General features: G+C 41.9%; 1 protein-coding gene across 1 annotated transcript; it reads right to left on the reverse strand.

The window, feature by feature from the left end:
• Positions 1-8,832: 8,832 nt before the first annotated feature.
• On the reverse strand, positions 8,833-25,557 carry FDX1 (ferredoxin 1). Its single transcript, XM_069883554.1, has 4 exons — positions 25,330-25,557; positions 18,163-18,287; positions 14,676-14,805; positions 8,833-10,285 (listed from the first exon to the last, which is right to left on the reverse strand). The coding sequence occupies exons 1-4, from the start codon at positions 25,485-25,487 to the stop codon at positions 10,171-10,173; spliced, it is 528 nt and encodes a 175-aa protein (XP_069739655.1). The 5' UTR covers positions 25,488-25,557; the 3' UTR covers positions 8,833-10,170.
• Between the last annotated feature and the right edge of the window lie 2,052 nt (positions 25,558-27,609).

Here is a 27,609-nt window from a genome sequence, read left to right on the forward strand (position 1 = left end):
AACTTTTCTTAGAACTACTTTTTTACCCACAACCCCTCTAGCCCTCCAGGCACCTCCCACCCATTCAAATCTCATCACCAGAAGCAAGATACCTCTTGTTCCACAGACACCAAGTGGAGGTAGATCTTGCCAGAGCAAGAAACAGGCTGATACAGCTCTACAACGTGTCCTCATGATAGAAATACCAAAAGCCATGGGTAGTGGTCTTCCTCGACCAAAATGCTTTCATGGAAACTGGGTGAAAATTAAATTACCTTTAGTCACCAAAAATGGAAGGAATACTTACAATATTTTAGGGGTAAATTTTGGATTTCTTGACATGCTGTCTCTTTATGATCAAATGCTATTAAGAAGTCTGTTCCAAGAAGTCCCCATGGTGGTTCATGCCCCCAGAGGCACTGGAGACATCATCCAGCATGTAAATCTGTTACCCTAAAGACAAGCCAAGGGTTGGCTCATGGCCACCTGCCATGGGCTCCTCACAACCACTCTGCCCCATCTCTCCAGCCCTGATGAACCTTTGGCCAAGAACATGGGATCCACACCTCTACTTCTTTTAGGTTTACCTGTTTACTTATTGATTTTTTTAATAGAAAAAAAAGCGTATTTTTTGATCTTCTGGATTAAATTGAGACAATGTCACATGCCAGAAACGTTCCTGGTGTCATACTCAATTAAAAAAAAAAAGTTAATAACGACTCTTTCACAATGTACCAGGAGTCATTTAACAGATTAAACCAATGAAGTCTGTGAAAACACACCAAACTCCAATACAGTAAATTTCTTTAAAATATTTGGACAAGTTATGCAGTAAACTTACTGGATATATTAGAAATTTTATGCAATCAACTTATCAGATACACAAAGTTTATGCAGTTGCCTAATTAAGTATACAGGGGGCTGAAGTCTGCAATATCCAAAGGCCCCTTCCAACCCAAACTCTTCTGTGACTGTGTGACCCTCCAGCTGAATATCCTGTGTTTATAGCCTTGTCTCTGCCAATTTGGGAAACAATGCAATGTTTGAAAAGACCTTTCAGAGTCTGTGCTATAGAGAGACTTAAAGACAACTTCAGTAATTATCAGATTTGAAAAACATTGCGGATGGTATCATGTATGGATGGTATCACTCGGCACTGGTGAGACCGCTCCTCGAATCCTGTGTTCAGTTCTGGGCCCCTCACCACAAGAAGGATGTTGAGGCTCTGGAGCGAGTCCAGAGAAGAGCAACAAAGCTGGTGAGGGGGCTGGAGAACAGGCCTTATGAGGAACGGCTGAGAGAGCTGGGGGTGTTTAGCCTGGAGAAGGGGAGGCTGAGGGGAGACCTCATTGCTCTCTACAGCTACCTGAAAGGAGGTTGTGGAGAGGAGGGTGCTGGCCTCTTCTCCCAAGTGACAGGGGACAGGACAAGAGGGAATGGCCTCAAGCTCAGCCAGGGGAGATTTAGGCTGGACATTAGGAAAAAATTCTTCACAGAAAGGGTCATTGGTCACTGGCAGAGGCTGCCCAGGGAGGTGGTTGAGTCACCTTCCCTGGAGGTGTTTAAGGCACGGGTGGATGAGGTGCTAAGGGACATGGTTTAGTGTTTGATAGGAATGGTTGGACTCGATGATCCGGTGGGTCTCTTCCAACCTGGTGATTCTATGATTCTATGATTCTATGTGCAAACCAACAAATTATTTTCTGCACATCTGTTAAAAGAACAGCTTTTACTATTGTAGAATTGTAGAATCATAGGATCGTAGAATTGTAGAATCATAGGATCATAGAATCATAGAATAGTTTGGGTTGGAAGGGACCTCAAAGATCATCCAGTTCCAACCCCCCTGCCATGGGCACGGACATCTCCCACCAGACCAGGCTGCCCAAGGCCCCATCCAACCTGTCCTTGAACACCCCCAGGGATGGGGCAGCCACAGCTTCCCTGGGCAACCTGTGCCAGTGCCTCACCAGCCTCATGGTAAAGAAATTCCTCCTTATGTCCAGTCTAAATCTTCCCCTGTCCAGTTTATACCCATTGCCCCTCATCCTATCACCACAAGCCTTTCTGAACAGTCCCTCCCCAAGTTTCTTGTAGCCCCTTCAGGTACTGGAAGGTCAGTCTAGGATCTCCTCGGAGCCTTCTCTTCTCCTGGCTGAAAAACCCCAACTCTCTCAGCCTGTCCTTGCATGGGAGGTGCTCCAGCCCTCTGATCATCTTTGTAGCCCTCCTCTGGACCTGTTCCAATAGCTCCATACACTTCTTATGTTGAGGGTTCCAGAACTGGCCACAGTACTCCAGATGAGGTTTCACTATATGAAAAGCAATACAAAAAGAAATATATTCATATGTCACACAGTTTTCAAGAAAAAAAAAGAACTGTTTTATTCAGTAGTTTATTTAGCATTTTCCACAAGATATCGTGAAAATACTGTAGCCTGAAACTCAGTTTGGAAATCAAAAAGTTCCCAGTCAGAACCTGGAGAAGACATCACCAATGTTTTTTTTTTTCCGAAGCACTAATATCAAGGCTATGAAATTAGAAGAAGAGCACATTGACCTCACAGATGGCATCAGAGCCATGGATTACCTGGGAGAAAGCAGAGAAAGCAGCCTCACAATTTTTGCTGCTTCATTTCTTCATAAGTAATTATGATAATTTTTATTCAAAGGAGGTTATCAAAGTTAATAGCAATAGAAGAGAGAAACGTGCCTGGCAGAGGCAGCGTACAAAAGATGCAGTGCCAGATGAAGCTGTTCAGACATGAGGTTTCTAATTAGTCGCTAATTAAATTGTCCATTGGTATACGCTGAGCTGTGCCATGTATCTTCAGCACTTTGCAGAAGAATCTTTGGTGAAAGCCACATGCAGAAAGGTGAGGTTTCCTGGCACTGCGTGGCTCTGAGAACGTGTGGGCTCCACAAATGCATTTTAGCTGTTCCTCTACAGTCCTGTGCACCGAGCTGCACCTCAGTGCTACACCAGAGTCAAGCCACAGGTTCCCTCTACAGTTCCTGGGAACTGAAGAGAGGCCAAGCCAGGACTGAGACACAAAGATAATAGAATGATAGAATGATTTGGGTTGGAAGGGACCTTTACAGATCAAGTACAAGTCCTATGAGGAGCAGCTGGGAGAGCTGGGGTTGTTTAGCCTGGAGAAGAGGAGGCTGAGGGGAGACCTCATTGCTCTTTACAACTACCTGAAAGGAGGTTGTGGAGAGGAGGGTGCTGGCCTCTTCTTCCAAGTGACAGGGGACAGGACAAGAGGGAATGGCCTCAAGCTCCACCAGGAGAGGTTCAGGCTGGACATTAGGAAAAAAATTTTCACGGAAAGGGTCATTGGGCACTGGAACAGGCTGCCCAGGGAGGTGGTTGATTCACCTTCCCTGAGGTGTTTAAAAGACAGGTGGATGAGGTGCTCAGGGACATGGTTTAGTGATTGATAGGAATGGTTGGACACGATGATCCAGAGGGTCCTTTCCAACCTAGTGATTCTATGATTCTATGATCTAGTCCACCCTCTCTGCAGGAGCAGGGACATCTTTAACCAGACCAGTTGCTCAGAGCCCCATCCAACCTGACTTAAATGTCAGGAATGAGCTGCTCCTGCACCTTCCCCTGGGCTCCTGGAAGGGCTTGTATTTCTACCAGCAGTTTACCCCATCAGGATCTTACAGAGTAAGAGAAAGCCGAAGAATTTCACGATTATTTCAACAAGCAAGGTTTGCATGCAATACACATACAGACTCACGTGGTGAGAAGGCAATTTTTGCAGGATACCCAATGTCTGTCTGACAATAAACAGCACAGAAACTAAGCAGAAAAAAACCCAAATCTGGATGTACCCACAGAGAGGGTGGAACCCATGGGATCTGAGTGAGAAGCTGCAGGCAATGGAGCAGGAGGGAAACAGTCAATAAATCGGGGCCTCTCCGGCGAGGAGAGCGTAGGAAGTAGAAGAGCAGAAGGTTGGAAGCTCAGTGCATGCATCAGCAGGGCCTGGCTAGGTGGTTTATTTTTATATCTAAATATTCTGCATGGTCTGGCAGGAATACTGCTGTTTTCACTTCTGAAATAGTGCTGTGACTTGCATCAAATGTAATTTGTTTTTACTAAACCAAAACATTAAGCTCTGTTTATTTTGGAGAGGTGGGAGCAAGTGGCAAGGATCATCTAAAGGCTCTTTTTCTTCCCTCACTGGATTTGGGTCAAGTGTTTACAGATTCAGACCTGCTGTCCAAGAGCATCCACCCAAATTTGGCGCCAGGAATGAACTCCTTAAATAACACGGATCTCCTTCCAGGCTTAAAGGTGATCTTGCATTTTCAGCAAGAGGACCTTCCTGTGTAGTTTTGAACGCCCCCACATCTGAAGGAGCAAAAAAAGCCCTGTTGTTCTGGTAAATAATATCTCACTGCAGAAACCATGAAGTGCTGACTGTGTCTGCACCTCACAATACAGCAAATGCTGGAATAGTTGTACTTTCCAGCGGATGGTTGGACTGGATGATCTTAGAGGTCTTTTCCAACCTTAATGATTCTAGGATTCTATACTTGCACTGATTATACTGCACCTCAAGCTCACTTTGGGCTTGGGGCTGGGACTTATTTTTCACTCACTAGCGAAAAGATTTGGGGAAATAATTTTGCCAGAGAGGAAGAATGTCTGGCACTTGACCCTCAGAGGAAAGTTAATGTTACAAAATTCCTGGGATCCAGAGCCATTATAGAGGCTCTTCAGCTGGAAGGAAGCAGAGATGGATTAAATACACTATTTATGGTGCAGGCAGGGCTTTATAGTAAACCAGGAGCAGCCCAGTGCTGGGCAGTAGACAGCACTGATTAACTGATTATGTAAGCAACGAAATACCATAGCAAATATCCTGCGGTTGCTCTGTACTTTTATTCTAAGAATTAACTCCTGTTCCCTGGTAATTGGTTTCCTCCCTTCAATTTGGTGTGCTCCTGTAAAGGTCTCTGGTGTCTTGTGCCTCCTTGAGGCATTTTAACCTCTGAAAATAAGTACTATAACAGGCAAATCAGTAGCAAAATCCTTCCCAGCTTTCTTATCCAGAGATAAATACTTACTAAAATGCAAAAGTGGTAGAGAATAAAGACCTGCAATGAGACCTTTAATTAAAGCAATTTTTAATGTGAAGCTTGCATTCAATGCTCAAACATGGGCTGTTTGAGTTGGAAATAAAACGTTTTCTGTATCCATCACTCAGTAGAGGGAGATGCCAGTCTCCTGAGCTTCCCTGCCAGGACAACATTCCCCTTTGGGGCGGCTCTGCTCCCCAAGACCTTTGCCTCAGAGGCTCCTGTGCTGCTTTTCTCCTTCAAGAACTGCCCTAGAAGAGCAGGAAACTTCAAGGCAAGGGACACGGATTGTTTTTAGTTCTCCATGCCAGGACAGAATACATTTTTCCTAATATCTGATGACTATGGAATGGCTGTGAGGATAACAACAACTCAATTAGGCTAGAAGGGAAAAAAAGTGCTGAAATGTAAAGCAGAGACTCTCCTGCTCCAGTCATCCCCCCTGTGCTCCTTCCTGACCGTCATCAGTCCCCTAGAACTGAACCACAGCCAGAACGAGCCTCCCCATCGTTCTGAGCTACCATGTGTCTTGTCTCTCTGACATCATTTGTTTTCTTTTACAGCTATTTTCCTCTGTTGTTAAACATTCCTCTGAGATGAGACCTTCCACCTTTATCACCAGCCAAAACCCATTGCTGGCTCCCTGGGTGGTATATGGTTGCCTCTCTCCCAGATCCAAGAGGCTGCAGCCGCATGGCTGTTATCTTGCGTCAGCTCGCTCTCTCTCTTTCCAGTTCTCCCCTCCAGTGAGATTTTTAGGAAGGCAATGCCCTTCTTCTTCCAAACTACTCCCACTAAAGCCTCCAATCATTCCCCCAATCAAAAGTTAGAGCTGGCTTACCTATGCAGAGCAGGGCTGTTACTTAAGGAAGAGTTTAATGAGCCACTAACCCGCCTCTGAGCCTGCTCAGATGCTCTTGGGTGGAGTAAGAATCTCCAACTGGAGATATTTTCTGATCCAGAACTAGATTAAGGAGAGACATTTTTGATCAAACACAACCTGAAAGAGAAATGCCATTTACAGCCCAGCATTTCTTTCAGTGAGATGGGACAGACTTCTCCAAACCCAGAGATTTTAGCCAACCAGCTCCCAGTTGGAAGAAAACCAACACTGATGTAGCTTCAACCTGGGTACAGCTGCCACAGGTGCCCACGGACTTCTCTGGAATATCTGGAAGTGGTTACTTACTCTGCACCAGTTTCCTATGTCATTATCACTTATGTATAACGTGCTCTTTTGTTGCCTGCTGCAATGCTGAAGAAACCAGAAGCACGAGTGTCCCATCCCGTCACTGAGGAGCGCTAGGTGATGTGATTGACGGCTCATGCCCACGCACATGAAGGAGCAGAAGCACAAACCCCTGGGAAACCTTATAGCGACCTTCCAAGGAGGAGGGGGAATGGCTTTAAATTGGAGAGGGGAAGACTTAGACTAGATATACGTCTATATAAGTCTATTCCAAACCTTTTTAAATCCTTTCCCCTCCCTAGGAGATGCCAGAGATGCACCTACTGCTTGCTTGGGGAAGAAGACATGCAATGGAAGGGGTTAGGCACAAAGAGTGATTGCATGGGATTAGGAACCTGAACATAGGTAAGTCCATGGGATCTGATGAGATGCATCCCAGATTCCTGAGGGAACTGGCCAATGTGGTTGCCAAGCCAAGGTCTGTGGTTGCAGCCTCTTTCCATTTTCTACTATTTCATAGAATCACAGAATCACCAGGTTGGAAGAGACCCACTGGATCATCGAGTCCAACCATTCCCACCAATCTCTAAACCATGCCCCTCAGCACCTCGTCCACCTCCAGGGAAAGCCAGTCAACCACCTCCCTGGGCAGACTGTCCCATTGCCTAATGACCCTTTCAGTGAAGATTTTTTTCCTTCAATAACTCAGTGACTGAAGCATCTCTTCTCCTCCAAGATTTACTTCTCCTTTTTCCTCCCAGGGAAGAATTTTTTGGTCTACCCTATCTTGGTGTACCACGTTGTCCTCTGCAAGAACAAGTCAGGTTGCAGTGAACGTTCTCCATTCCCAGGCCAGTGACCAGGGAGAAGCGCTGCCACTTCCAGTGCAGCTTTTTCGGACGAGGCCTTTTCAACTTGCCTCCAAACAGGATGTGAACTAATCTAGGACATATTTGCCTTCAATCCTTTGGAGCCCTGCAGACAAACACCGTGAGATTCAGAAGTTTTGCTGAACATGAAATAACAAACTGCCTGGAGAATGTGCTTTTTCCTCTCCCCAGTGATAACCTGCACTCTGGATGACGGGAAACTCCTGATGGAGAAGATACAGTGATGTTGGAGCACAAGGCACCTCCTCTTCCAGCACATTGAATGCTAACAGATATAGCACTAACAAGTATGGCATTGGCAGAATCAACACTGATTTTCTCCTCATTCTTGAGGAGACAGAGGCAAAAAGAGACCCCCTGACTCCATGTTTTGACAGAGAAAGCAAATATCTTCAGAAAATGAGTTACCTGTAATCCTTCTTTGGACAAGGAAATAAACTAGTATATATTTAGCTATTTTTGATGCTTTAATTGTGCGTCATTGCACAGTAATTCATACTTACACTTGAATGTGCAGCACTAACTGTTAAGTTCCATTTTATACCCAGAAATACATTCTGTGACTTGGAAAAAAAGTGAAGAAAAAACAATACAAACAAGGTGTGTCAGAAAGTGGTATAAAATAAGATTTATTTGCAAATCATTTGGACAATTAGGAAAAAAGTAGCTCTCTGAGCTGTGCGTTTTGGGGATTACACGATTAATTCCCTCACCTTCGGAGATTTCCATTGGCATGCAACATGGGATACCTCCAGAAGTCAAACTGAACTTTGAAGTGTCCTTTTTTGCATTGCTGTACTAAACAATTCCTTCCACAGGCACACCGTAAGACCGGCAAAGTCTTTGTAAGGAGAAGCTGTCACAGGAAATGCACGACGGAACAACCTTGGCTTAGAAATAAAACTGTCACGAGAGCTCTTTCATATTTAAGACAGTGTTAGGCATTTCAGGATTCCCACAAGAAGTGCCTGGTGTGCAAGTAAAAAAACAAACCTATACCAAAAAAACTCAAGAAATTCCCAAACCCCACAAACACCAACATCTAGACCCAAACACCACAGCCATACTGAGACCTTGGATTTCTTTCCTATGTAAGAATGCACAGTACACCTGGTTATGACCTGAGTTCCCTCTCTTGGAAGCGAAAGAGCCATCCCCCTTATAAAAATAATAACACAAGATTTAATAATAATTACTGTATATAAATGAACTCTGGACAAAAGCAACAGAAAGTGAGAGCTGATTTACCTTTGGGCTTGCCTGTGGGAGGGTAAACTCTAGATTATGGTTAGAGTCGAAGAGCGAGATAGCAGTAACTTCAAGAACATACCTTCAGTTTATTTCCACCCTTCTCCCTGACCTTGCTCAGTCTTTCAAAAAGTCAGGAAATCTCAATTCTGAAGTCGTATTTTGAATTAACTGAGATGGGAAGTGTATTTTGAAACCCTTATATGATTAAACAAGCTGAGCAGACCACAATAAGCACGCGTCGCTCTAGTGGAAACGCCAAAGGGAACTCCATGAAATAAAGAAATAGTTACTCAGAGAGGAAATCAAGGCATCTGAACTAGATCTATATTCAACACAAAAAGAAAGTTTTTCTAGAACAAACAAAAAGGGAGGGTTTTTCCTTAGTGAAGCCCAAAATAAGTCAAATGTTTGACACTGGAGAAGTAACTCTCCCATAAAGATAATAGTGAAAAATGGCTAGATGTCATTGTCATCAATTCAAATAAGGCATTGATGAATGCATTAGATCATTCAAATGTAAAGAAACAGGTTATATACATAAAAATAAGCCCAAAACATAAAAAAGCGTAATAGTAACAACTGTTGTATTAATAACAGCAACTTCGTTTAAGTATGTAGGCAACAATAACTGGAGAGAATAATAGTCTTAGAGATGTTATTTTATTTTTGTCTACTTCAGAAAGACTAAAGCAAGATCGAGCTGAACACTCCTTCCTCATCATCAGTCCCCATGCTATAGCACCATGGGAGTCTCCCTACCCCCTCTGGGGAACCCAGTGGATCTTTACAAAACAATTACATTTGGTCATTTCACACCAATCATTATCAAAATGATCCTGGGAGCAAGGCTCAGAATCCAGGATTCCCTTTAGGCTGAATGGCCAGGCTAACATCAGACTGCCGCCTGAACAAACTCAAAACTGAAAGAGTACGACAAGTATTTCAGAACAAATCTCATGTTCATAAATACTGCCTTCTTCAGTCCCAATTCAGCCATATTCAGAGAACAGTAAGAATTCACAATTACCTCCTGTGGATACGCTCTCCCATTAGCCATCTCCAAGGCTTTACTCTAAACCATGCGTATCCCTGTATTTGTAGTGTAGTCAAATGTAAATATAGTTAAATTGAGGTTTACTGACTTCTGTTTGGGCAAGTGATGTACTGCAGCAATTAAGCTGCAGGTGCCAACATTCTGTATCAGTCCCTGGATTTCGTGGTTTTAATAATATTTTTGCAAGACAAAATTTGCCACATCTCATTAAGACTCCAAAAGTTTGGAAAAACCCTACCCTGGAAATCCACAATTAACTGAGGAAGTACCAGATTTACTGAGGAAGCAAATCGGCTCTGAGTGCACCATCTTTAATGGCAACACTTCAAAAAGACCCCATACAGTCTTAGAACTTTTGTTCTCCAACACATCCAGGTCTAGAACCTAGAAATGCCCAGAAGCTTTTAGAAGACTTGTAGAAGTGATTCAGTTTTCAAACATCATTAAAGATTTTGGCAGAATAACATCATATGAAAACTGTTAACTTGCTAACGTTTATAATCCAATGATCAGTTATAAGAAGTATTATTGCATTGTAAGCGTAAAAATATAGGAGGTTCTATAAAGAAAATTCAAATAGCATTAATCTAATATTGATAGTCATATAAAATAACTCACAATTATGTAAGTTTCCATATTTAATTACACATTTAAAAATAAGTTATAAAAATAATTAAGCTTCATTAAAACCCCTAAGGTATTTTCTTTTAGGAGTTTTTACTCATATCTACTGATTGTCTAACATCAGCAACAGCTTCTGGTACTCGAACAGTCATATCATCCATCGATTTCTTCAAGCAGATTTGGCAGCCTAAGCGTGATCTGTGGAGAAATACAATGTGTTTTAGTTCTAGCCAATCAACTTTCTAACAGCCTTTACCCCCTTAAGCCTCCAACACTCAGCCATCCCAAATACATCATGATCTAAAACAGCCACCCTTTTGTGTGGTTTCGATCAAGACCAACAGTGAACTGCAGGCATCAGTGCGAAGATACACATGGCAATAATCACAATTTACACTAAGTAACAAGAGTTCAGTACATTGGGAAGTTGTACACTGAGTACTTCCTACTTGTTGAGATAACGTAGTGTACTAAGGGTGACTCTTGCATTTTCAATGGTTCACTAACAGTTTAGCCAAGTGCAGGGAATGACACTTAATCTCCCAAGGGGCATCTGGCATCCCTGAAGATGTGAAGGCAATGAATCTGAATTAAAAGCTCAGAGACAGCACAGCCTGACCCACCCAGGGTCTAAAGACAGCCCAATATTCTCACACTAGACAACTCAAGATTGAGTCATTGAGCCAGAAAGGTAAGAGGGAAGAGACAGGAAACATGAAGGAGAAGGATAAAACATTCACAGCTCCTCAGGAGATGCAATTCTTCCTTTTTCTACCTGTCATTCAGCATGACAAAAATCTTGTATGTGAGCAATTAAAAATCAGAAGATTTAATACCACCACAAAATTCTGCAGCTATCACAAGCCACTCTTATTGCTGGGATATCTTTAATTCAATGTCCATGCCCTGGCACTTAAGCATAGAAAACTTAAACATCAGTAAAGAGGAGCAATGTTCTGTAGCACTATCTGAGTAATAATTTAATGAGTTTAGGAACACAGGTGGAGATATTATAAAAAACACTACCACACTAATATCTATACAGAACTCTTTCAGGCATGTAGTGACCAACTGTTGTTAAAGCTCCCAATACAGTACTATACCTGGAAGTAATTCTTCTGTAAATGACTGTATACATCAACTTCAAATTACTGTAACGCATGTATACATACATTACCAGAAGACTTCATCTCGTGAATATGCATCTGTAAGAACAGCTTGAGAAATTATATCTATTAGAGAGATGCGTTTTCTGACATTTACATGTAGTATTTTCCTGTAAGGTTGAATTTCACTCAAGTGTCTGTTTTTCACTACGGACCAATGCTAACTGCATGCGTACTCTGCAGCATGGCAATGGATTTACTTCACATGAAACGCTGCCCTTTGTTTTAAGGCTGCTATGCAGCAGCATAAAAAAGAGGGAACACCAAATATCCCTCTGAAAAATAAACTACAAACTACCTCCTCCTAGTCAAGTTCTTCCACAGCATTTACAATGTTCTAGATATCTAACCAGATTCCCCCACCCCTCAAGCTGCAGAATCTTGGACGGACGGACACACACAAAAAAAATTGATTTGGTCAATCCCTACATGAAAGCCATATCCTATTTAACCACTTCTATAGGCCTTCCATTTACTTCCTCTCACTCTATTACTTTATTAAAAAAAAACCCAAAAAACCCAAAAAAAACAAACAAAAAAAAACCAGAAAAAACCCCACCATGAAGTCGAAGTTTCACAGGTGTAAAGAAATGGTGAATTCTCATTTCACCATGTAATGGGATTTTCTGGTTTTCTACTCGTTCCTACCCAATACCACCTATGTCCCATTTACCTTTTTGAGGTATTTTTACACCAAACCTCAAGCTGACATTCCTGGGAAGACAAGTTAGCTGACAGACTACTTTGAGCATGCAAAGTTCTGCTCATCTCTCTATATGCATTATCTGCACCTTTTAATACCAAATTTCATTTCCCAGGATGCAAAGGCACAGGGTGCATGTCTTCACTGACAGTCTGATTTTACCACACTGCGTAACACAGCACTACACACAAATCTTACTCTTCATCTGTTTTCCCAGGTCTTTCACAAACATGCTCATTACATCAAATCAAGCACAGATCTCTTTCAGATCACACTGTTGATCACATGCTCTTACTAGACAGCCTTCTACATCTACTTCTATGCTTTTAAAAGGCAAATGTGAGGGATTTTTTTTAACCAATCACTTATCCTTTACAGGGCCTTTGCTTTTATCCTATTGCAACTCAAAACTTAATAAAGGCTGTTAGGACCCAAGTAAACTATATGAACTGCAAGATCTTTCTTTCATGCTCACTGACCCATGTGAAGAACTCTCATATTTGCTACTTTTCTCTATAAAACCTCTGTTGAATTCTTTTCTCAGCATTATTTACCATAAACCATAAAAAAAAGCAACAGCCTATAGATACATTATTAATATGTCCAGAGTGAAATTGGACTCACTCTTTTCTCAGCATTATTTACCATAAACCATAAAAAAAAGCAACAGCCTACAGATACATTATTAATATGTCCAGAGTGAAATTGGACTCACTGTTCTCCAGTTCTGATACCATTTTAAAAGTTGGGTTGCTGCCTTCCATTCATTTGATGTGTAACCAGTTTTAAACCAACTAATGAAGCTTTATCGACAGTAGTTCAGAAGCATCATAATGAATTCCTGTTTAACTCCCGGGTGAATGCTACCCAGTCATTACAATTTGTTACTACTCATTTTTGTTATTTGCTGCAATACTACTTCTACAGACAGATCAGCGAGACACATACTCCAAGACGCCCTCTGCAAAGAAACCATCCCAATGCATGGACATCCTGTAACATCTTAGAGATAACAATGCAAAAGAAACTTTGCTTTTATATTAACTTTTTTATATTTTAAAATGCAACTTCTATATCACCTATTGGCTCTTCACACAGACAAGTTTCCTGCTCCTGACAGGTTAGAAATCAGTATTTTTCTACTTTTTAGCAAGCTATTTCTCAGCTTATTTTTTTCCTTAGTATTCTTTCTAAACATTTAACTTGCCATGGCTTGCAGCCCTTCTATCTTACTACTTTTAATAATCTCTATTCTTCTGCAGTTATCCAAAACAATTCTATTTTAACCTTTCAAACTAGTCCCTTATTTAAAAACAAAACAAAACTTAAGCTTCCATGACAGCTGCTAGCTGAAACCTTTGCAAATCCAGAGTCACTGACAAGAAAAAGCTGTTATCCTTACAGTGATGACAGAGTATAGCAGTGCATCTCTGTGATGATTACAGAAGTCTATATCATCACAGGAGATCAGGTAGCCTATAGCAAATATCAGTCACTTAAAGCTCCGTTTTCCATTAAAGTCGTCCTCTCAGGGTTACAAAAGATCACTGGCCACAGGATCTTAACTTTCCTCCCAGGAAAGTTAAGATTTATCTGAAGTGGTAAAAAAAGTATACCCTCATGCAGAAATGGTTAGTGCAGGATTCCCATTACTGGTATAAGGAGATAAACAAGTTAGAGTACTTTACAGAAAAATAAAACACCCCTACGCTAAGCAGGCCAGGCATAAAGGCTTCTGACATCAATGGAAAGATTCTCAAAACGTCAACAAGCAGTTCCATTGAAGCATGAAGGAAAGTGCTTATGAAACCCTGTAAGGCACAGCTGTACTGTTCATGTGGGTATATTCTACAATGATGCCGTACACATAGCCTGTAAGCAGTGCAGCCCACTAGGAATGGGTCTGTGATGAGGATGTGACACTAATTACCCGGCCTATGATGGCAGCAGAGATGTAGAGCAGAGGGTTACCAGAGACTACCAACCAGTCTAATCCTATGCACCAAAATGCCCATTAGCAGCTAAAGCACTTTGGGATTAGCTTTACCCAAAAGCCAGACTGGCTTGGATTCACCAAGAGCGTGACAAGCGCAGACACTACCACATGGGACACTTTATTCTAGAAAAGATTCAAGGGAAGGATCTTATCAATGTATGTAAATACCAGAGAGATTGTGGAGTCTCCATCCTTGGAGATATGTAAAAGCCATCTGGACATGGTCCTGGGCAGCAGCTCTTGGACCAGATGACCTCAAGAGGTCGCTTCCAACCTCAACCTTTTTGCGATTCCGTGGAAAGAAGATCTGACCAAAACTAAAATACTAACATAAATACATTCATAAAATACTTTAACTACCTACAGACTAATGGAGACAGAAAACAGAAGGGAAGTGAAGGGTAATAAGAACAAGAGACAGCAGTGGCAAAGTTTTTGTTGAAGGAACTGGGGTTTTAGTCACATGTCAGTATTTGACTTGTGCACCAAATACCTCTGAAAAGCAAACACTGGTAAGTGCTGTGCTTCAGTTTAGAAAAACAGTACTGACGTTTTTTTAATATCAATTTAGATAAACAATATTTAAACTTGGCAGTCCCTTTTGTGTAATAGAACCCAGCTATTCAGAATGCCCTGATCAAGTTTTAATAAGAATACTGGACTGTCCCATCTGCAAATCACCACATCAAAGAATGGCAAGAACAAAGTGTTACGCTGCCTTACGTTTCTGTGAGGCCATATGCCAGGTCCAGCATGTCCATCTCTTCATCAGTAATTGCATCTAGTTTCTCAAATATGTGGTTTTCAAAGATTAAATGACAAGTTGAACATGCTAGTGTTCCTTCACATGCACCTAAAGATAGAAAAAAAAAAATCAAGATAACAGAAATTTCAAGTTTCAAATTACAGCAGAATTTCAGAAGAAATCCTTCATATATAGAAGTATCTCTCGTACAAGAAGTATCTCTGTTAATTAGTAAATTATTATTGCTTCATATATTTCCACTTTCACATCTACTCCACATTCAACTATCAATAGTATTTCTACAGTTCCTACAAGATTTACTTAAATGATGTAGTTAGTTAAAAACTTAACTAATTCCCTTTGTACCATTTAAAGACAGGAAAGCTTTCTGCTCCGAGAATGCAAAAGACAGACAGACAAGTCTGTCAATCACTATCTAATTTATTGTCAAGGCTGACCCTTCTATCGCTCTCTTTGCTATGGTTTGGAGAAGAGATGGTTTTCTCTGTCTTTAAAGAGGTCTATGTGTAGGTCAAATCCAATGATCTAATAATTTGCTAGGGTTGTACAGTATGACCATCAACTATGTCTACCTGCTAGAACAATTAAGTCATCACAGGACAGTAACAGTTTAAACACTAACAAGTTTGTTTCTGCCACTGTATAGGATTGGCACTGAGTTCTTCACTTCACTGAAAAAGAAACATGCAGCTTCTAGAGGAGAAGAAACCTGAACTCGCCTTTCTTGTGTGGAGGTTTGGGTCAGGGCACTCAAACCCCCACCTCTGACATAAATCTATAAGAGAGAAACACAGGTGAGACATTAGCCAAGTTTCATTTATTTACCCATTCCCATGAAAGCAGAACGAAGGATACTATGACCACATCACCTTTGTCCTCGTATGGAAACAAAGGGAAGCACAGCTACATGTCTAACCACTGCTATGAAAAGAAACAGTGGGGTTCAGCGTCAGGCCACATGAAGCACACAGAAAGCACCACGCTGTTACACGTAGTAATGGTATCAACAGAGGTATTCAAAGCTAGCATGACACTGTACTAGAAGACAAGGTTATTAAAATAAAGCAAATCTTCCAACTGCATACAAATGCACGTGTAAAAGTAGAGTTCAACACAGTGCCAAACAATGTAACATTTGTCACATCAGCAGTTTAAGCATCTTAATGTCGGGGAAGGTGAGGGGAGAAGGGGAAGAAGGAAAAACAGAGAGAACACTGATCAGTCTATTTAAATAACGGAAGGTCTTTCTGCAACTGAAAGCTAGCAGTAGCAAACACAGTGCAGCTGAATCATTCAACTGTTTGCTAAGTCTTTACACAAAGAATTTTCTGTTATTATTACCGCACATGGGATGCCCTCTAGTGACAGAATAGGTAAGATTTAAATTTTACATTTTTTACTTTTTTCTAGACAAAGAACATACATTTTCACATTACTTATACTGCATTATTTCTCTTCCATAGTGCAATGTTTCATTAGCAAATGATTATTGAAATGGGACTAATCTATGTTATAATTAAAGATTGTTACAGTATCTCAAATTTTCAGTTTGGCTTCCATTTATTGATGTCATTATCTTTCTTTTCCCACTTCATCACAATGCTTTAACACAGGTGATATTTACAAAGACTGTGAGAATATTTACTGTAGTACAGAAGAAGACTAGCCATAAGCCTATATAACACATTTAATAAGTGATGCAAAGCTAGATACTCCAACACATTATAGATTTTTAAGAGACAGTTCTTCTTCCCCAACTGTATGCAAGCCTGGACACGAGTCAGACATAAGCTGAGATTTAAAATCCTATCAAAGATTTTATTACAAGCAGTGAATTTTATATGCATTTAAATAAAATACACCTCTGATTTCAAACTACTACGCTAGCTTTCTTTTTTTTCTCTAATCACTCCATGTTATGCATTCAGTCAGCAGACTGTACTTTGCTTCCTGCTTTAGTTTGTACTTTTAATTCTTAAGCTCATATTCATATAAATACCTGTCCTGTAGTATTTAATTACCATTATCAAACACCACTGCTTGCATGGGCAGAATCCCAAAATGTCAATGGAGCTAAATATTGAAAGTGCAAAAGTCTGAAGGAATAGGGAGGTGTTACAGCTTACTCTTATTTTGATTTTAAACAAAAATTGTACTAAATTAGAATTTCACTAGGGCATTGGTCTCCTTTACCCTAGTCCTTTAATACAAATTAAACTTTTTGGGCTTCCCTGGTAACTGACAGGCATTCGATTGTTTCTTTCACTTAGCACATGGCACACAACAACCCCACGCAGCACTACAGGCTTGGGAAGGAGTGACTAGAAAGCTGCCTGGCAGAGAAGGAGCTGGGGGTGTTGGCTGACAGCGCCTGAACGTGAGCCAGCAGTGTGCCCAGGCGGCCAAGAAAGCCAACAGCATCGGGGCCAGTATCAGAAACTGTGTGGCCAGCAGGACCAGGGAGGATTGTGCCCCTGTACTCAGTGATGGTGAGGCCGCACCTTGAAACCCGTGTTCAGTTCTGGGCCCCTCACTACGAGGACACTGAGGTGCTGGAGTGTGTCCAGAGAAGAGCAATGAAGCTGCTGAAGGGGCTGGAGAAGAAGTCTTATGAGGAGTGGCTGATGGAAACGAGTTGTTTAGCCTACATAAAAGAGGCTGAGGGGAGATCTTATCACTGTCTACAAATCCCTGAAAGGAGGTTATAGCAAGGTGGGTGCTGGTCTCTTCTCCCTAGGGACAGGTGACAAGACGAGAGGAAGTGGCCTCAAGCTGTGCCAAGGGAGATTCAGATTACACATGAGGAAAAATTCCTTCACAGAAAGGGTTCTCAGGCACTGGCAGAGGCTGCCCAGGGAGGTGGCTAAGTCAGCATCCCTGGAGATATTTAAAAGATGGGTGGATGAGGTGCTTAGGGATGAGGTTTAGTAGTGGACAGGTATGGTTGGACTCTATCTCAGAGGTCTTTTCCAAACAAGCAATTCTATGAAACACTACAGCAATTTGTGCTACAAACAGCCCGATAATAAACCAAGACAGTACAGCAATACTGAACTGACCAGGCACTCTTAGAAATACACTATTATTTAGAAGAAATACACATCAGAAGAGTCAGGGTGGAATCAGAAAGATGCCACCTGTGGATAGCTCTCTGTCTGCATTCCCCTCCTCAAACATTAAAGCACGGCTCACCCCAAATATTTTTCTAGAATTTGATCCAAAATAATATTCTATGCACCTGCAGGAAAAAAGGGGGGAGAAAGTCTAAATAAAGTACAGCTAGGTTTTATAAATGAATTCAAAAGTTACTATTAACTTACAGTTGGACTCTATGATCGCAAGAGTCTTTTCCAACCTAAATAAAGTCTATAAATACTCATGAATGAACTGGTACTAGAACATAATTTCTAGATACCAAACACAGTATTCAGTGAGTCTACTTACCAAAACCATCTATATCTAGATTATTATCAACCACAACATCCAGCAGTGAATCTCCAGGTTTTCCTTTGGCTGTTAGTTTCTCACCATCACGGTTTATGAAATGAACAGTTATTTTATCGTCTGAGCTGAAAAAGAAAAGTATATTGGAATTAAAGAAACAATTCTAGAATTTTTTAGATCTTTAAAACTGATTGAATTCTACTAATCCAGTAATCGCTGTCAACTCTAAGAGTACATAAATGTATGTTAGTGGCTTTTAAAAGCCACAGGTACAGGTACTTGTTGCTGTACACTAAATAAAGACCTATGAAAAATAAGGAAAAAAATGGTTTGTTTTTCACCACTAGAATCTACATAAGACCCTGATGTTTTCTCTGTCACTGAGGTGAGATGGAACTATTTTATTTTAGGCGCAACATTTGTACTTTTATCAAACAAAAGAGCTTATTTTCAGTATTTCCCTATAAACCTTTCTGCTTACTCCTGCTCTGGATTTATGAAAATTTAATTGCTCTCATCATTACCACTTAGGACAAAGTTTAAATTTTCTCATTTCTACTTAAGAGTTTAAGACAGTTTACTTTATTAGTTCCAAAATTTAATTCTCCTCTCCTCCCAAAAATGGAAAGACTCCAAAAACATTCTGCTTTTTTTGAGCACGGACTCTCTTAGGATTTCACACTATGAATATTAATTACAGTGAAGTTCAAATCTTTGACATAGGCTTCAAAGAAAGAAGGGTCTGTACCTTTGCTTTTCAGACAATTTGTTTAAGAAAAAAAATCTCCTGCAGTGTCCATAAAAATTTCTCAAGACTAAAGCTTTTAGTAAGGAAAAAAACAGAAGGGTTTTGTGTTTCATATTATGTAATTTCATGTACAAATTAAAGGAAAACTTTTAATAAACTAACAAATAAAATTGTTTGCTGGGTTTTAAGCAGACTATTTTCCTTCCTATAGTAAGCAAGTAAAACAAGACAAACCCTTTAGATGGATAGTGAAGAAAGCTGCCAAGAGATAAGAGAGACAAATAGAACAACTGAAAGCTAATGCAAAAACGTATGTGAAATCCACATTTAACAACAGCACACTTAATATCATCTTTAATCTTATTAGTAACTGTGGGCCTTAAAGTGAACTATAACATGGAAAGCATACAAGCTGGAAAATTAAATCATCTCCTGGATATCTCTAACCTGTAGAGCTGAACAGCAAAGCAAAAGTTTGAAAGCGGCCATACTGAAAGATCAGTAAACAGATTATTTTTGGAACTGGCTGTAAAAGAAAATGTGTTTTTAGCAATCCATCCTGGCTTGTTTTGAAAAACAACAAATGTTTGTTGCTCTCGACTTAATATACTTGCCATAACCCTAAGCCCAGTTGGCAGCAGTCACACCATGATTCATTATGATGTCATGTTCAATTGTAGTCATATCATCCCTCAGTCCATTCTCGGGAAGGCAGCCACAAGCTACTATTAACTATAAATTCATCCCAAAATTTCTGATCTGCAGGATGCAGCTGAAGCAAGCACTAAATAAAATACAGCAATCTTAAAGATACGTCTTTACAAAGTGTAATTAATGTTGCACAGTTAGCTGTGCTATCAAAGGAGCACCTCCAGCACAGGGTTCTGCGTGGGTTTAAGTTACGACTCTGCTCTTCTTTTTGCTCTTCTGCTGTGCTAACGCCTCCCACAGCACAACCAAGAAAACAAGCACCACTTCTTGGGTATGTTAGTACAAAATTCACCACATCCACTGGTAGTTTAAGACTGATGGGTTCAGATGCATCTGGAAAGGCACAGATTCACATTCTGGTAGCCAAAGTAGAACCACTGACAGTGCAATTCTAAACTGCTTCAAAAAGTCCCTCCAGAGCTCACTCTCATTTACTGAAATACTACAGTCAACATGGCAAATAGAGCCCTGACGGGAGGCACAATCCCAGATGTACTTGCACTTATGAGCATCCTCTGCCCAAGGTACAGACACAGTAAGTACTAAACATCTGTTCAATATCCAAAACATATCCTTTCCTCTATTACAGGATGAGGCAACCACAAGTAACATGGACCAAAGAGTAAGATGCCTGGCTATCCATTGGATCACTGGAACCTTTAGAAAAGGCAAGTCAAATCCCTCCCAGTTCAGAAAATCATAGAATGTCCTGAGTTGGAAGGGCCCCACAAGGATCATCGAGTCCAATTCTCTTCCCTGCATAGGGCAACCCCAACATTCACACCATGTGACTGACGGCACTGTCCAAGTACTTCTTGAATACTGAAAACACACCAGAAACCATCTTTACCTGTGAATACACTTTCATCTGGCTCAAAAAGAACTGTCTTGCCCCTTCACCCCCCACCTTCATTCTATCTCCAACATTCATACACCCATGCAGTAAACTCGGTCTGGAAAGAAAACTAGCTGAAACGCAGCTTTCACAGGTCAATGGCCATATGAACATCAGAACCAGGACAGTCCAATCATCCCCTTACAGATTCACATCAGTTTAAAACAACTGTGTTACTGCAACTTCATGATGCAATATAAAAATGCGGGTTTGGATGATCCCCACTCCAAACGCCCTGTCATCATCACCCTTACACCGGTATTACCACAAGTCTACTCATTTTGCTAATCTGGCTGAAAATCAACCATAAAAACAAAGTAGTCCCAGCTGAACCAGCAAGCAAAACTGACAGAACTGCCACTTCCCACAAAAAAAGTGAGGAAACAGGACTGAGAGCCCCTTTTCGGCAGTAACAACCTTAATACTAGCCTCAGGCAGCTGTGAACTCACTGTACATGCCTAACTGGTGCAGCATGCAGGACAAACTGAAGTACCACCACTAAGTCATCAGCTTTTGTTAAAGATCACTAGAGTAATCAATCTTTTCTACAGAACTTTTCCCCCTCTGGTTGATAGCTGAAACTAAAGTTTATTTATTTGCAATAAAGTTAGAGAGAGTCTTTGTAAATCTTCCAGCAGAATCTGTTTTTCTGCTAATGCCATCTTTACCACTATTCAGATAGCTGAAATGTTTAATTTAAAAAAAAAAAATCACTGAGGCTTGATTGTGCATGAGCTTGAGCAATAATACTCTCAGAAGTGTGTGTGCATAATAAGCAAGACCAGAAATTCAAAACACACACTGTACAGATCTTTCCAGTGACTGAGAGATACCATTTAAAAATATCATCATGCATGCATCAAACGACATTTAGGTTTTATAAATTTCAAGTTAACATGGCTTCAGTCTGCCCAGACACTGTTTGCCTGAAGAAAAACAAACACCGCCATATAGCGAACCACTCCCAGGCAATTAACATGGAATATGTCAGGTCTTCGCAAGTATAAACATCCTCAGGATTATCAGGAAGAACAAAACATATTTTGTGTCACCTGCACAAAGCAGAAATATCCCAATATTCAGGCTCAGATGAGCTGTCTTCGCCAGATCTAAAACACAATTAATTTCATCACATGGTTGCCACAGCACTATCACCTTCGTTATCAAGCTTCACTAGGACACCCTAAATTAAGCATACTGCAAATGCACAGAAGAGCACGAGACACTGTAAATGTCATTCATTGTCCCTCCCAAGCAAAAAAAGAGGAAGCCTTGCAAGAATCCCGACAGCTACCTTGTCTCCCTTAAAAGAAGTATCCTTTTGAAACTTCTACTAATATTGCCAAGTTAAGAATTGCCTCTCACATTCCTCCAAACAAGACACGCAGATAACTGTAGCCTGGTGTTGCGTACGGTGAGACTAACTCTATTGTTTCCACATCTTTTATTAAACGGTAAATCTGACAGACCTAACCAATTGCCTAAAGACTTCAGTGAATGAAACTATTATACAGGCCTCAATTAACGGAAGTCATAAATCTGACCTAAACTTTAAGACATGTAGTAGCTACATTATGCACCAAAAATATTGTAGAGCTGTCAAACCTGGTATAAAAGAATTCTTAAGTAATAACGGCTCACCATAAAAGGGAGGATAACATAAAAACAGAGCAAGAGAATGAATCAAATGGAAATGAAAACATGATGCCTGATTCTTCACTGAAACCTTTGTGAACTTCGATTCACAAGAATCACTACAGCTTATGATTTATATAACCAGGTCTTCATCCTCTTGACACAAATGCAGCTAATTTTACACAGGCAAACAATGATCTACCTTTTCACTGCAATAACACTGACTATGTAACATTCAGGAACTGGGTCTCAAATAATATGACACCCAGAAATGGCAGGACTAGAAAAAGTAGCTTGCACATAATTGGAGAAAACACTAATATATGAGAGAAACAAGGATTTTTTTTTTTCTCCCAGCTCACTCAGTCAGGTTATGACACGGAGTATATAAACAATACATTTGAAATACTTGTTTGCGTGACGTTTTTTGCTGGTATGCTTGCACAACAAATGCAAATAAATTCCAATCTGTACTCAGCCTGTTTATGAAAGACCTAGGGGATTATACGTCTGACATTACTATTAGGTAAGTATGGTTTTCCCTTTTTTGTATTCTTTCTCCTCCCATTTTTATCCTGTTAAATAATTCTAATACCTTTTTAAAAAAATTACAATACTTTACAAAAGCCTTTTGATATTTTGAATGAAAAACTGCTAACTGGGAACACAAAATAACTGATGGTCAGGGGACTCACTCTGTGCAGACTTATTTTAAGATACTGAGCAGGGTTACTCAAAGAAGAGACCTAAACTAGCAACTTACCAATCTCATACGGGAATCCTAGACTAAAAAGTTTGCCTCTCCAGAGTAGATGTATCTGCTGGAACAAAGAAACGGAGTACCTAGGAGAGTTTAAAAGCAAACTATTACGACAGCTTTGCAGGCAAGAGCACTACTCAGCCCTCTGGAAACAGGCTAGGCTACGCCACTGATATTGGGCAGCTGATCATGGGCCCTGATCCGAGTCAAAAAAATTCTTTGACAACGAAGAAATTAGAGTTTTAAAACTTCAGTAGCCTGAACACTGAAAGTTAACTGTAGGCTCTGACCTATCTTTGAATACACAAGCTACAAGCCAGAAGGCCTTGCATAAGCAGTCTTTGACTACACATATTAAGTTGCAAAGCCATAGCTGTGGGCTGAGGAATATTACAACATCTACAGCTGTAAAGCATTTTGAAACACCTACTCATACACACTGATGAGAAAAAGAAAGGTTCTGCACACTAAGACACAGAAGTGTTCTTCAGTAAAGAAAAACTACACCTAAGGCAGAAGAAATCTTCAGCACTGGGCTTTCTCAGATGTGCAAGCCTAGCCAGACTTTCACAAAAATAAAACAAGGCAAACACTGCACCCCATGAAAAAGAAACACTGATAAGGTCACAACCTTTCAGAAAACTAGTTTGAACATTAGCAACATTAGCTGGGGAGGATCACTTTATCTGGGAGTACAGTTATAGGAGGAGTGGTAACACTTTGAAGCTGAAGGAGGGGAAATACAGATTAGATAACAGGAAGAAATTTTTTTACTCTCAGGACGCTGAGGCACTGGAACAGGTTGTCAAGAGAAGTCGTGGATGCCCCACTCCTGGAGATGTTCAAGGCCAGGTTAGATGAGACTTTAAGCAACCCGATCCAGCAGAAAGCATCCCTGCCCATGGCAGAGGGATTGGAACTGGATGATCTTTAAGATCCCTTCTGACCCAAACCATTCTATGCGTTTATGAACTGCAAAGATAAGTCTACATTTCAAAAATTATTACGAAACAGCAGAAAATGAACCCTCAGGCACCTTGCCCAAAGTCATACACAGACTCACTGTGGAGAGGACCACAAATTTCCAATTGGGAGCTATGCCAACAGGAGCTCACTGCTGTGCAGAAGGTGTCTCAGCGAGCACTGAGGACACTAAATACTTGTTGCTCTTCTCAGAAAAAAGTTACACCTCTTTGCTGATCATATAAAGTCTAAGTATATCTGAGCTCCCTTTGTACTGTGACTGGCTACCTGCGCCTGAGCTGACACTGGTACAGGGTTGAGCTGCACCTGTGGTAACTTAGGTGTCCATATGCCCCCAGCTGAAAAATATCTTAACACAAAAACATATTACAAATTTTTAGCACCTTCACAAGCAAGGTCTGAGGGGGGACCTTATTGCTTCTGAGGGGAGACCTTATTGCTCTCTACAACTACCTGAAAGGAGGTTGTAGAGAGGAGGGAGCTGGCCTCTCCTCCCAAGTGACAGGGGACAGAACAAGCGGCAATGGCTTCAAGCTCCACCAGGGGAGGTTCAGGCTGGACATCAGAAAAAAATTTTTCACAGAAAGGGTCATTGGACACTGGAACACGCTGCCCAGGGAGGTGGCTGCATCACCATCCCTGGAGGTATTTAAAAGATGGGTGGACGAGGTTCTGAGGGACATGGTTTAATGGTTGATTGGAATGGTTGGACTTGATGATCCTGGAGGTCTTTTCCAATCTAGTGATTCTGTGACTAATTCTTAAGATAAACCTGATTCGACTGTAACATTGACTCCATCCTGGTGACTTGCTGCCTTGCCTCTGCATCAGTTATTAAAAAGTCAATGATCTTTAAGGTCCCATCCAATCCCAACCATTCTATGATGCTACAACCCCAGTTTCTCTTCCCACAGTATCAACAGGAGGTTGAGATCCCAAAAGCCCAGGGATTTCACCAAGCCTCAGGGTCAGCCCCCAACACCTCCTGCCCTCAGGTGACCCTGTCGCAGGCAGGGCTGGGGCACTGGGTCATGAAGGTCACTGGGCACCAGCACGAGCCACCCTGCAACTAGTGGCTAAAGGCCATGGGTGCGCTCAGTACTGGGCACCCTCAGCACCCAGGCCCCGGGGAGCCCTCAGCACCAGGCATCCCGAGCACCAAGAGCCCGAGGTGCCCTCAGCACCGAGGCCCCGGGATCCCCTCAGCACCGAGGCTCTGGGTGCCTTTCAGCACCAGGTGCCCTCAGCACCGAGGCCCCAGGATCCCCTCAGCACTGAGGCTCTGGGTGCCTTTCAGCACCAGGTGCCCTCAGCACCGAGGCCCCGGGCACGCTCAGCATCGGGTGCCCTCGGTACCCAGAGCCTCGGGGCCCCCTCAGCCCCCGAGGCCCCGGGCGCGGCCCGGAGGGGCCTCCCGGCTCCGACCGTCTTACCTAAGCGCCGCCCGGGCAGAGAGGCCGAAGAGTCTCGCTGCCCTCACGGTGCCGCGCCCCGCCGTCGTCTCGGCTGCCGGCGAGGCGGCGAGAAGCCATCGTCGGGAGGAGGCGGCGGCGGCGAAGCGCAGCAGCCGGACCGGCCCCGGGGCGGCCATGGCGGCGGGACGGGGGCAAAGTCCCGGCGCTTACGCCTCCAGCGCGAGCTGCGGCAATTCTCGTAGCCGACTACGTAGCGTACGTCCCGCCCCCTTTTGACCGTGCGACGGGGAAGTTGTTGTTGGGGGGGGTGTTACGCAAAATGCGCAGCGACGGAGACGGGCTTTACGGAAACCGCGCAGGGCGAGGGGCGGGCTCTGTCCCCTCGAGCTCCCTCAGGGTTCAGCAGAGGGCAGGGTCCGCTCGGTGGGGCTGTCCTGTCCATGGAGGGGTTGGAGGCCAGGCTGGGTGGCCTTGAGCAGCCTGATCTAGTGGGAGGAATCCCTGCCCGTGGCAGGGGGCTTGGAATTAGATGATCTCGCATACTGTGTTCAGTTCTGGGCCCCTCACCACAAGAAGGATGTTGAGGCTCTGGAGCGAGTCCAGAGAAGAGCAACAAAGCTGGTGAGGGGGCTGGAGAACAGGCCTTATGAGGAGCGGCTGAGAGAGCTGGGGGTGTTTAGCCTGGAGAAGAGGAGGCTGAGGGGAGACCTCATTGCTCTCTACAACTACCTGAAAGGAGGTTGTAGAGAGGAGGGTGCTGGCCTCTTCTCCCAAGTGACCAGTGAGAGGACAAGAGGGAATGGCCTCAAGCTCCACCAGGGGAGATTTAGGCTGGACATTAGGAAAAAATTCTTCCCAGCAAGGGTCATTGGGCACTGGAACAGGCTGCCCAGGGAGGTGGTTGAGTCACCTTCCCTGGAGGTGTTTAAGGCACGGGTGGATGAGGTGCTAAGGGGCATGGTTTAGTGTTTGATGGGAATGGTTGGACTCAATGATCCGGTGGGTCTCTTCCAACCTGGTTATTCTATGATTCTATGATTCTATGATCTTTAAGGTCGCTTCCAACACAAACTGTTCTGTGATCCCGCAGTGTTCCCAAATTCAAGCCTTAGCCCTAGACTTCCTGGGAATGTGGTTCTGTGGAACCTGACGTGTCCTGCCCCGCTCTCCAGTTGCTCTTTGAATCACAGAATCACAGACTAATCTGAGTTGGAAGGGAGAATAGCTTTCAGTTGTTCTTTGATTACTAGCCAAGTCATTTCATTTGTTCAAACAATACCTTTTGTATAGTAATATTAAAAATATAACTGCAATTAATGCACTCAATATGTTTATTAAATCATATATTACTATTAATGCAGTTAACATGTGTGAATATCTCACAGAGCAGTCACTGAAATAGATACTGTGGGAATTAGTTGATAAGTTTTGCTGCAGCTGATGTGCATGTTTAATTATCTTGCCATATGAATCTGTCATGTATCAAGAAATAATATGTAGATGATATCCAGACATGATGCTTTGCTGTCTAACAAGATATAGTTTGCAACGATAACCTGATGGGAGTCTCTGAACATGGTTGAATATGTCAAAAAAATATAATGAGCAACCTTGAGGAGATTTATATTCTTTGTTTAAAACTAGTATATATACTCGCTGTTTTTTGTAGGATCTTATGCCTTTTTTAGAAGGGCATCCAATTCAGTGCTGAATTGAATAATAAAAATATTATTATCTTTCCTTCGAAGACTTTGTCCTTTTTAATATTTTACCAGTGAAGGAGTGTTTCTCACAGGTACTCTTTGTGCCAGATCCTCAGCTACTGTACTGGTATTCCCTCACCCACACTGATCTCTTTTTCATTAGGTTTCACTCTTTTGCAACACAAGAGAACGTGGCCACAAATAATACAAGTTATTTCAATATTGTCACTGCAGCATAGGGTCATATATGCATATTTGTAAGGTAGTATATAGCTAAGTATATACAGCTTTATATGGACTTCTAATATTGTAAATCCAAAAGAGCACATCAGATAATCTAGTCTGACTTAAACCAGAAAGCTGCTTGTCATAAACTAATAGTTAATGCAGGAAATGAAATAAATTTGAAAGGGACCCTCTGGACCTTCTAATGTGAGCCTTTGCTGTCACATACAATTCAGGTAACTAAATATAGAAGTAGTTCTTAAAGTTTTTCTTGTTTCTTAAAGTGTTTATTAAAGTTTTCTTGCCTCTCATTCTCAAAATTGAACGCCTTGGAAGGGCAGAAGGCCTAATAATTTATTAATTTTCAGGT

The sequence above is a fragment of the Phaenicophaeus curvirostris genome, chromosome 1 (genome assembly GCF_032191515.1).
Source record: "Phaenicophaeus curvirostris isolate KB17595 chromosome 1, BPBGC_Pcur_1.0, whole genome shotgun sequence".
In the NCBI taxonomy this organism is placed as follows: domain Eukaryota; kingdom Metazoa; phylum Chordata; class Aves; order Cuculiformes; family Cuculidae; genus Phaenicophaeus; species Phaenicophaeus curvirostris.